At 33.2% G+C, this 11,073-nt stretch overlaps 1 protein-coding gene across 2 annotated transcripts in view; it reads right to left on the reverse strand.

Moving 5' to 3' along the window:
• Positions 1-11,073, reverse strand: part of LOC109793511 (mitogen-activated protein kinase 18) — a 35,610-nt gene that overhangs the window by 12,954 nt on the left and 11,583 nt on the right. The window contains exon 11 of one of the 2 annotated variants that reach the window (XM_029275172.2): positions 239-530. The exons of the other annotated variant lie outside the window; for it this stretch is intronic. Coding sequence (XP_029131005.2) covers positions 424-530 — 107 coding nt within the window. The 3' untranslated portion in view covers positions 239-423. Of the gene's footprint in view, positions 1-238; positions 531-11,073 lie in introns of those variants that run through there. 2 annotated transcript variants of the gene reach the window in all.

An 11,073-nucleotide genomic window follows, 5' to 3' on the forward strand; every position in this document is an offset into this window, starting at 1 on the left:
GAAAATTTTTATAGAAGTTATAGACTTAAACATATGGGATGGCGTTGAAAATGGTCCTTTCATTCCCACAATTAAAGTAGGCAATGAAATCAAATTACTACCTAATGATCAATGGAGTGAAGATGACAAAAGAAAAGTCCAATACAATTTGAAAGCCAAAAATATAATTACTCCTGCATTAGGCATAGATGAATATTTTAGAATTTCGAATTATAGAAATAAAAAAGAAATGTGGGATACATTACAAGTAACACATGAAGGTACTAATGATGTTAAAAGATCTAGGATAAACGCTCTCACTCATGAATATAAAACTATTTAGAATGAATCAAAATGAAAGTATACAAGACATGCAAAAGAGGTTTACACATATAATTAATCATCTTGCATCTCTAGAAAAAGTGTTTCTAAATAAAGATCTTATTAACAGAGTCTTGAGATGTTTGAGTAAGGAATGACAACCAAAAGTGACTGCAATTGTAGAATCAAAGGATCTGACAACCATGTCTCTTGCTTCATTATTTGGAAAACTTCAAGAATATGAATTGGAACTAATGAGACTCAATCAAAATGAAGAAAGTGACAAAAAGAAGAAAAGTATTGCATTAAAAGCATCATCATCTGTTTATGAAGAATATGACAAGAAAGATATTATAGAGGAAGACGATATAGATGATGATAAAGGTTTTAGTCTTTTTGTGAAAAGGTTTAACAAATTCCTAAGAAATAGAAGAAATCGAAGGAAATTTAATTTCAACACAAAGAAGAAAGAAGATTCCTCTTCATCTCCAAAATGTTATGAATGCAATCAACTCAGACATTTAAGGTTAGAATGTCCAATTTATAAAAGAAAAATGGATAAATCTAATAAGAAAAACATCAAAGAAAAGAAAGGAAAGAAAACATATATCACTTGGGAAGAAAATGACATGGATTCAACAAGTGATTTAGAAAATGAGATTGTGAATTTGGGACTCATGGCCAAAGATTATGAATGTGAAGAAGAGGTAACATCTCCTAACAATGACATCTCTATTTCCTTTGATGAACTTCAAGATGCATTCAATGACTTACATAAAGAATCCTTGAAACTTGCAAAATTGGTATCATCTTATAAGAAAATAATTTCAAACTTGGAAAAAGAAATTTCAAAACTAAATAATGAATTGGATAGCCTTAAATTGGAAATTAAAGTAATAAATTCTAAAAATGAAAATAAATGTTCTACAAACAATTTAGAAAGCAATAATATAACTCATTCATGTGCATCATGTCACAAATTCAAAGAAGAAATTAACAATTTAAAAAACACTCTGTCAAAGTTTACTTTCGGCAAAAAATAACTTAGACATAATATTAGGAAAACAAAGATGTGTATTTGATAAAGCTGGGTTAGGATATAATCCTCAAAAACAACAAAAGAAATATAAAAATTTCTTCACAACTACTAAAAATAGTAATTGTCCATTCTTAACATGTGTTTATTGTGGAAAGAAAGAACATAGTGCATTAACATGCTATATTAGAGAGAATATTAATAATATCAAGAACATCATTTGGGTCCCAAAAGGATCCTTAACCAAATCTAACACATAAGGACCCAAGGAAAAACCTGGATACCTAAATCACAATGATTCTATTTTATCTGTAGGATTCTGTAAAGCAAACTTGGTATATTGATAGCGGTTGCTCCAAACATATGATGGGAGATGCTTCAAATTTCATTGATATCACTCCCAAGAAAAAAGGACATGTGACTTATGGAGACAACAACAAAGGTAAAATTCTAGGTATTGGAAAAATAGGTACAAATCTCTCAACCTCTATAGAAAATGTCTTACTTGTTGATGCTCTTAAACATAGTTTACTTAATGTTAGTCAATTATGTGATAAAGGATTTTTAGTAACTTTTGATTCTCAAAATTGTTTTATTGAATTTAAATATGATAAAAATATTAAATTTGTAGGATATAGGGTAAACAATGTATACAAAATAAATTTAGAGAAAACTTCAAATTATACTCAATGTCTTATAAGTAAAGAGGATGAATCTTGGTTATGGCACAAAAGAATAGCTCATATAAACATGGAACACTTAAATAAATTATCTCAAAAGACTTAGTAATTGGATTACCAAAAATTAAATTTGAGAAAAATAGACTTTGTGATGCTTGCCAAAAAGGAAAGCAAGTAAGAGTCACTTTCAAATCAAAAAACATTGTCACAACTTCTAGACCTTTACAACTTTTACATATGGATCTTTTTGGACCTTCAAGAACTATGAGTTTTGGTGGAAGTTACTATGGTCTTGCTCATAAAAGTGATGCATTTCATGCATTTATGAAATCTTCCAAGCTTATTCAAAATAAGAAAAATCTTAAGATAGCTTCCATTAGAAGTGATCATGGAAAAGAATTTGAAAATAAAGACTTCGATTTATTTCGGGAAGAAAATGGAATTGAACATAACTTTTCTACACCTAGAACTCCTCAACAAAATGGAGTAGTTGAAAGAAAGAATAGATCACTAGAAGAATTAGCAAGAACAATGCTAAATGATTCAAATCTTCCTAAATACTTTTGGGCTGAAACTGTTAACACTACATGTGATGGAGGAGGCCCATGGGCCAAAGGCTCAACTACTAGGGTCATGGCCAAGAGGATACATGAAGAATGGGCCCATGCTCAAGAGAAACCCATAGTACTTTTCAGTTGGGCTTTGACTCAAGCCCAAGTAGATTAGGAGTAGTATAGGTTTGGGCCTTTGGTCTTGTATTACATTTTGGGCCTTGTATTTCGGCCATCTAGATTAGGAGTTTTTCATTTCATGGCAATGTGAATTTAGGGTTAATCTAGGTTAGCATGTACATGTTCATTTGCATGTAATTAGTATGGCATTTAGTATGCATTTCGGCCATGTGCGCACATGCACATGGTGTGTCTGAAATGATACTCAAATGGATACCAAATTACATCCAAATGAGAGTGCACATGGGTGGTGACCGGTTGGCACCAAAATTTGAATTTAAACATTCAAATTTTGGCGCCTAAGGTTAAGTTAAACCATACCATGGTTTAACTTAACCTTGAGTCAAGCCAAACGTGCTCATCACACTACTCACCCTATATATTCACTTTGGCTGGCCATTGTACACACTTTTGGATGATATTTGAGAATTTCTTCTTACACAAATTCTCCCACCGAAAGTCACTCCTAGCTTTCCCTTCCTTCTCTCTACTTGAGCTCCTCTCTTTGTAGAGTTAGGAACCTTACCTTCTAACCGGAATTGGAAGGCTAACCTTGGCTACATTTGCTTCTCCTTCTTGAGTTCCAATCCTTGCATCAATCCAAGGATCCGAGGAGAGGTTTTGAAGCATCCATGAAGTTTTCTCCAATGAAGACTTCATCAAGTGGTATCTAGAGCTCGGTCTTCAAGAGATAAGTACCTTATCTTTTGATTTGTTTATGTTTGATCCGTTTGAATTTGGTGTCATTGTCTTGTTTAAGTTGCTTCTTTCACTAGATCTAATTTGTGCCTTAAAATTGATAGATCTAGTTTTTCGGTTGCTTGAATGATTCAAAAATGCTTTTTGATTTTGTTGCTATCCTATGAATCATGCTCTACAAATGTGCTTTAGGAAATTCAGCTTTGAAGCTTTTTATTTTCTTTAAGTCTTGATTACAAATTTTTCGGTCATATGCTTGCTTGAGTCTTTTAAATATTTGAATCCTATGTCTAGTGTCATGTGTAGTTCTTTGTATGTTTTAAATTCCTAGCTATGCTTGTTCTACTTTTTTTTTGTGTCAATTGAATTGAATTTGTGGACTTGGCCGGATCCATTTTGTTTCTAGTTGTGCTCCATAATTTTGATTTTCATTTGAGTTCATAAACTACTACTAGATCATTAGTAGTTTTCTTAGCTTTAGGTTTCCTTTGATTCAAATTGTCTTCTAAATTCTCTTGTGTCAATCCGTGAGTGAAACCTTTTGAAAATTTTATTTGATTGCTGGAAAATTGGATGAACATTTGAAATTCAAATTTGGAGGTAAAAACCGTGGCATGTGAAGTAAGGAAAACAAGTAGAAAAAGCATGTGCAAAGTGCATCACATTTTGACCTAATTTGAGTTGCATTTGCTTTCAATTTTAAAACCGGTTTTTAGTGCACATTGAGGAAGTGACCGAGAGCTATTGTGTTCAAAAAATTCAAAAGGATAAAAGGCATCTCCTATAATAAAAAAAGAAATCAAAATCAAAAATCCAAAAGAAAATTCAAAAAGAAATTTGATATAAAAAAAATATATGCAAACCTAATTTTCAAAGTAAAAGCCAAAAGGAGATTATATGACTTGTTATTGATTCTCGGTTCTATTGTGTAGCATGGAGTGTTTAACATGAATTTTCAGCTTGAATTCTTGAGTTATTTTTGATTTGTCATTCTAATTCTAGAACTTATCTAGGAGTATTCCTTCTTGTGCTAGCTTTGTCATCTTCTTTGTTCATCTAAATCTTCTATTCTTCTACTCTATTCTTGTCTTAGATATCACTAAAGTGTCTTGGCTGTTTGTGCTTGACATTGAACTCAAAGTGTGGCCTAGTGTTGACCTAACATATTTCATTAGAAACTAGTTCTACAAGGGTCATCAAAAGAGGACTAAGATAGAGTTGAGGAAAGGTGACAAAGGAGAACACTCTCGGTTGGCTACTAAACAAATCAACAAACACTTCAAATTCCTGGAAAATTTGTGGCTGCTGCACCTTACCAAAGCCGTGAAGATCAATTGGAAGAAGATTTCAAAATTGTGATGATTAAAAAAAAATAGAGTATTAGAGACGAAATTTCCGTCACTAACTTGATTTTCCTTACAAAAGTGGTCTCTAATTCCATCACTAAACTCGATGGTTGATTTGTTTCATTGAGAGCCACTTTGTTTACTTTTTTGTTCAACATTGTTTTTAATTGTAATTGGCCATTTTTGGAGTGTCTTGGAAGTGTCTTTGGTACACAACCATCTCTCCTCAAGAACCCTAATTTTCGCTAGATTTGGTGGAAGTGGTCCTTGATTGGTCTTTGGTACCTCTCAAGCTTTCACCTTAGGAATCCGTTAGATAGCTTTAATTTTTGCAAATTACTTTGTCTTTAATTACTTGCTTCGTCTAGATTAATCATCACATTAAAATCACAAAAATATTTTCATTGAAAAAGGTTTTAGGTGAGGATTAACTACAAGGGGGATTAGTAATTTTTACTTGAAGAGGCTTGGTTATTAAGTGGCTCTTAGTAGCTCACATCCCTCCAAAGTTCAATTTGTATACTTAGTCCTCCAAGTACTTAGTTCAAACCTTCAAAAATTGCTTTCAAAAAGTCTTTTATAAAAGAAAAACTTTCACCTATAATGGAAAAATTTTCTACTCCTCATAGTGATAGTAATTCAAGTGACTACAATGACATTTCAAAAGTAGCACATGAATTAAGATCACTAAAGGTTTTGAGAGAGCAAGAGGCCAAGCATAGACTTAAAGAAAAACTTGAAAGAGAGGCCCAACTTGCACTCTTGGAAGAGGAAATTCGGCTATTAAAGGAAAAGGAAGAAAGATTACACAATAAGCACCGAAGTAGACATGGAAGTTCTCAATTCCATAGTTCAGCCCTAGGAGAGTCCATGCATGATAATAGCCTAGCCTTAGGAGATCATTTTCAACCACCTCCTAGAAGAACCCATAGGACCCCCAAAGTTAGGGAATCTAGAGTAGATCTCCCTTATTTTCATGGGAAAGATGATGTGGAGGGGTACCTTGATTGGGAAATGAAGGTTGAACAAATCTTCACTTGCCAATGATCTAATAGTAGTTCATGAACTCAATCAAAACAAAATTATGAGCTTATACCACACAATAATGGATCTCGGCCAAATCCAAAAATTAGATCAAGAATCAAAAATAAAATTCAAACGGATCACAAGCCAAGCTAAGAATGATGAACATGAAAGAACTACACAAACCTACTAGACATGGATTCCAAAACAAAATTTAAGACTCAAGCAATCAATGACCGAATTAAAATTTCAAGTATGACTCAAAGAAATTAAAAGTTCATAGGCAAAAAAATTTCCTAAAAAGGCACAAGAAGAAAGCATGATTCATGGAAGCATAATATCACAAAAAGAATAATGAATCATTCAAGCATAAGAAACTAGATCCATCAAATTTTAAGGCTAAAATTAGATCTAGGAATGAAGCAACTCTCATGTGACGAAAACTCAAAAACAAAATGAACTCAAGATGAACATGAAAGAAATAGCCACGGATTACTCAATCAAAAGACAAGAACAAGACTTATCTCTTGAAGAAACCAAATGCTCTTGATACCACTTGATGTGCTTCCACTTGGAATGCACATGGATGCTTCACACCTTCATGGAATTCCTTGGATGAATCTTCAAGGAATGGAGACGCCTCAAAGGTGCAAGGTGACCTAAGCTTGCTCACAAGCTAAGTCCAAAGAAGAATGGTGACCTAGCTCTACAAAGAGAAGCACTCAAGGAGGGTAGAGTAGGGAACCAAGGTGACTTCGGAGGGATGAAATTCAAGATAGAAAATCTCATCAATATAATCCAAAGTGTTACAATACTCGGCCATAGAAAGATTTATAAGAGAAATTAGGTTAAGGGTTTAAGTTGGGTTCACCTAGAGTTAAGTAGAACCATGGTATGGTTTACTTAACTCTAGGCGCCAAAATTTGAATTCTAAAATTCAAATTTTGGTGCCAACCGGCCACCCCCTCCATGTGCACTCATTTGGATGTGATTTAGTATCCATTTGAGTTGCATTTAGGTCACACCATGTGCATGTGTGCACATGGCCGAAATGCACCTTCAAATGACATACTAATGACATTCAAATGAAAGTGTACATGTTAACCTAAATTAACCCTAAATCTAAATGGTCATGAAATGAAATTCCTATGCTAATGGCCGGAAATACAAGGCCCAAAGAAATACAAGGCACTAAGGCCCAATCCTACACTAACCCTAGTCTATTTGGGCTTGAGTCAAAGCCCAACAAAACAAAGTAATGGGCTTCCCTTGGGCTTGGGCCCACTCTTCATGTATCCTTCTTGCCATAGCTCTAGTAGTTGGGCCCTTGGCCCATGGGCTTCCTCCATCAGTGTGTCCGAAATGATACTCAAATGGATACCAAATTATATCCAAATGAGAGTGCACATGGGTGGTGACCGGTTGGCACCAAAATTTGAATTTAAACATTCAAATTTTGGCGCCTAAGGTTAAGTTAAACCATATCATGGTTTAACTTAACCTTGAGTCAAGCCAAACATGCTCATCACACTACTCACCCTATATATTCACTTTGGCTGGCCATTGTACACACTTTTGGATGATATTTGAGAATTTCTTCTTACACAAATTCTCCCACCGAAAGTTACTCCTAGCTGTCCCTTCCTTCTCTCTACTTGAGCTCCTCTCTTTGTAGAGTTAGGAACCTTACCTTCTAACCGGAATTGGAAGGCTAACCTTGGCTACATTTGCTTCTCCTTCTTGAGTTCCAATCCTTGCATCAATCCAAGGATCCGAGGAGAGGTTTTGAAGCATCCATGAAGTTTTCTCCAATGAAGACTTCATCAACATGTTATACTATAAATAGAGCTTTGATTAGACCCATTCTCAAGAAAACTCCTTATGAATTGTTTAATGGAAGAAAACCTAACATTTCCCATCTTCATATATTTGGATGCAAATGTTTTGTACTTAATAATGGAAAAGACAACTTAGGAAAGTTTGATGCTAAATTAGATGGAGGGATATTTCTTGGATATTCTTTAAATATCAAATCTTATAGAGTATACAACAAAAGAACTATGACAATAGAGGAATCAATTCATGTTGTTTTTTATGAGACTAACCTCGTCTGTCCAAGAAAAAATATTATTGATGATATTGTAGAAAGCTTTGAAGACACTCATTTTCATGAGCAAACTCAAAAGGACAAAGAAGATAAAGGAAGGGAGGATTCTATAATCCAAGAGAATCAAACAAACATGACTCCTCAAAGAGAGTTGAGAATCTCAAGAAATCATCCCCTTGAAAATATCATTGGAGACATATCAAAAGGGGTAACTACTAGACACTCTCTGAAGGATGCATGCAATAATATGGTTTTTGTTCCTGAAATAGAAGTTAAAAACATTTATGAAGCCTTAAATGATGAACATTGGATTAATTCTATGCAAGAAAAGTTAAATCAATTTGAGAGAAATCAAGTATGGGAACTTGTTGATAGACCAAGTAATCATCCAATTATAGGAACTAAATGGATTTTTAGAAATAAGCTTGACGAACATGGCATAGTCATAAGAAACAAAGCTAGACTAGTTGCTAAAGGATATAATCAAGAAGAAGACATAGATTATGCATAAACATATGCACCTGTAGCAAGACTAGAAGCCATTAGAATGTTACTAGCCTATGCATCAATAATGGATTTCAAACTATATCAAATGGATGTCAAAAGTGATTTTCTAAATGGTTTTATTCAAGAAGAAGTTTATGTTAAACAACCCCTAAGATTTGAAAACTCAAAATTTCCAAATCATGTTTATAAGTTGAAAAAGGCTCTATATGGATTGAAACAAGTTCCTAGGACATGGTATGAAAGACTATGAAAATTTCTTTCAGAAAAAGGATTTACAAGAGGAAAGGTTGATACAACATTGTTTATTAAAATAAAAATGAATAACATTTCACTAGTACAAATTTATGTTGATGACATTATTTTTGGTGCTACAAATGATTCATTATGTGAAGAGTTTTCCAAAGATATGCAAAATAAATTTGAAATGTCCATGATGGGAGAATTAAACTTTTTCCTTGGACTGCAAATAAGACAAACCAAAAATGGAATTTTCATAAACCTAAGCAAATACTATAAGGAATTACTTAAAATATTTGGAATAAAGAATGCTAAACCAATGGCAACACCAATGAGCATTGCTTGCTACCTAGACAAAGATGAAAACGGAAAATCCATAGACATAAAGAAATACAGAGGTATGGTCGGATCTCTTTTATACTTATTTGCAAGTAGACCTGATATTATGTTCAATGTATGTTTGTCTGCAAGATATTAATCTAATCCAAAGGAATCACATTTAAGTGCAGTAAAGAGAATTATGAGATATCTGTTAGGAACTACAAATCTAAGTCTATGGTATCCTAAAAATATGCCTTTCAATCTAGTAGGCTACTTTGATTCTGATTTTGCTAGATTTAAAACCAATAGAAAAAGTATGAGTGGAACATGTCAATTCATAGGATCTACATTAGTTTCATGGAATAGTAAAAAGCAAAATAGTGTAGCTTTATCCACTACTAAAGTAGAATATATTGTTGTTGGAAGTTGTTGTGCTCAAATTCTATGGATGAAGCAACAACTCTTTGATTTTGGTTTATCATTAGATCATATTCCAATTAGATGTGATAACACTAGTGCTATCAATCTTTCTAAGAATCCAGTACTTCATTCTAGAACTAAACACATTGAGATTTGACATCACTTTCTTAGAGTGGATCACCATTTTTCAAGTGACCTTTTCAATCCACTCTCAACTAGGAGAAAATTTATCAGGATCTATTTGGGATATCATAGCGGCATACGGTCACCTCCTATAATCGTTAGAGCATCCCCACCAAACGTAGCCCCAAGACCAAGGTAGAAGACTATAAAGACCCACTTATATAGATTCACTGCCACTTCCAAAAGAAAGTATGCATCAATACTTGGACTCCAAACAACTTCAATAACAAGCAACAATATTGCATATGTTTAGCACCATTGTCATCATGTTGCTAGACCTCTATTTGGACTTTTCCCAAATACCAAGCCCCTACCTGGTGCCAAACCTTTGCTTGGACTTTCTAATATCATCATTGTCATTATCAATCATCACCTTGAATACCCCAAATGTTTCAAATGTTGCACTTAAGGTTGTCAAACATATCAACACACACATCTCATAATGTCCTCTTATCATGCCTCATCAGGCACATTACACGTAAGAATCTCATACCACACATTATCATCATCATCATCTCACATATCCATCAACCTCCTAAATGTTGAACAAAACATTCTCAAGTCAAACATCAACATTTCATATCACATTACAAACAATTATCTTGTATCATATATAGCCACACAAAGTCCTAAGCACAAAGTCTAATAAACATAACTTCACATCTTCATCATAACCATCCATAAATATCCTCTCTCACATTTTTTATTTCTTAATTATTTGTATTGGTAATTCAAATCATTCTAAAGATTAAGCAGTTAGAGGATAAAATAACTTACCATTACAACTCATAAACTATCTCTTCTTATCTTCAGCTTTAATGACATTGTGTGGTCTAAACGTGATATCTAGAATTATACTTATAATATCACGTTGATTCTAATTTTTTGGAAAGGTATGAAAATTAAATACAAATTCTATGTTGATCTCAAGAGTTTATTTTACTTTCTATTTTTTTTAAAAAAATTCAAAACCACAGTGTTTAAGGTTATTTTTGATAGCTTGACCTTTGTTCACTAATTTTTCCATATATTGAGTTATAGACCTCCTTTTTGGGTGATTTTAACACCATTGGAAAAAAAAATCCAAAGCTACAACATTTATGATTGCCATGAAACTTAATTTAGTCATGTAAGTCTCCTCACAAAGTTGACAAGGTATAAATATTACTTTTCATGTACTAGATGTGAGGCTCATCTTATAACTCACATAATTTGATTATTTCTTAGCATTTTTATGTGATTATTGAGTTTAAATTATATCTCAAAATGTTTACTTTCCATCCCAACAAATGGAACTCTATTTGACAAATCATACAAATATAAATCACCTAAATATTGAGGTATGTTTAAACATACAACCCTACTCTCAAAAAAGACAACATGGCCTTATTATCAATCATAAAATTCATTATAATATACACTCATGCAACAATAATTCAATACTACCACATCAAGTCCATTAAATACAAGCAATTATAAACCC

The sequence above is a fragment of the Cajanus cajan genome, chromosome 8, assembly GCF_000230855.2.
Source record: "Cajanus cajan strain Asha chromosome 8, NIPB_CcT2T_4, whole genome shotgun sequence".
Lineage (NCBI taxonomy): Eukaryota > Viridiplantae > Streptophyta > Magnoliopsida > Fabales > Fabaceae > Cajanus > Cajanus cajan.